Source organism: Gekko japonicus, unplaced genomic scaffold (genome assembly GCF_001447785.1).
Source record: "Gekko japonicus isolate JY-2015 unplaced genomic scaffold, Gekko_japonicus_V1.1 scaffold227, whole genome shotgun sequence".
Taxonomy (NCBI): Eukaryota; Metazoa; Chordata; class Lepidosauria; order Squamata; family Gekkonidae; genus Gekko; species Gekko japonicus.
In genome coordinates, this window is record NW_015164189.1 from 112,506 (window position 1) to 113,267 (window position 762).

Below are 762 nucleotides of genomic sequence, written 5' to 3' on the forward strand. Positions count from 1 at the left end.
CCCCGGCGAGCTGAATGGGGCTGCTGTGCGCTGCGAGGGCGGTAGGGGCAGCGCTGGAAGGCGGCGAGGGAGGGAGGGAAGGAGGGCCATCTGGCGTCAGACAATCCGCCTCTTTTTCTCCGCCCGTCCCTGCGGCCGCGGCCGCCATCGGTCCAGCCCCCTTCGGTGCCAGGCGGAGGCAGCCTCGTCGCCGCGCCGGGCCCGTCCCTTGCTCTCCCAGCGCCGCCTCCTTTTCTCCCTCGGAGCAGCCGGGTAGCCAATGGAGGCGGCTTGAGGAGGGAGGGAGCGTCTCCCCGCTTCCCCGTCAGCCCAGGACCTGGCTCCCTTCGTCTCCGGCTGCAGCAGGGGACTCAGTCGGCGCTGCCAGCGCCAGCGGGATCATGCGTTAGAGCGCACGGCCGGGCACCGCGGCCGCGCCAGGCCGGGAAGATGAACTACCTGGTAAGCGGGCGCCGTCGGAGTCTTGGCGAGAGGGCACCGGGGTGGGGGTCTCTTTTGGGATTCCTCCCCAGTAGTCGGTGCTTGGAAGGAGGCTGGCAAAGCCGCGCTGGAGCTACTTCCTCGGGTGTAAATGTTTCTCCCGCCCTGGCCGAAGCGGGGGGAGGGGGGCAAGCAAGGAAGCGCTCGGCCGGCAAAGCCGAGGAAAGCTGGGGCGGCAGAAGGGGCTGCCTCTCCGACGGCGTGGCATGCCTTCGCGGAGCCTCTGCCGGCAGGGGCCGCCCAGCCTCTCACCCCCCGGGGCGGTTTGTGTGGCTGGAACCA

General features: G+C 70.6%; 1 protein-coding gene across 1 annotated transcript in view; it reads left to right on the forward strand.

The window, feature by feature from the left end:
• The first annotated feature begins 216 nt into the window (after positions 1–216).
• The window catches only part of BCAR1 (breast cancer anti-estrogen resistance 1), a 46,037-nt gene continuing 45,491 nt past the window's right edge, over positions 217–762 (forward strand). The window contains exon 1 of the mRNA XM_015408262.1: positions 217–441. Coding sequence (XP_015263748.1) covers positions 430–441 — 12 coding nt within the window. The 5' untranslated portion in view covers positions 217–429. The remainder of the gene's footprint in view (positions 442–762) is intronic.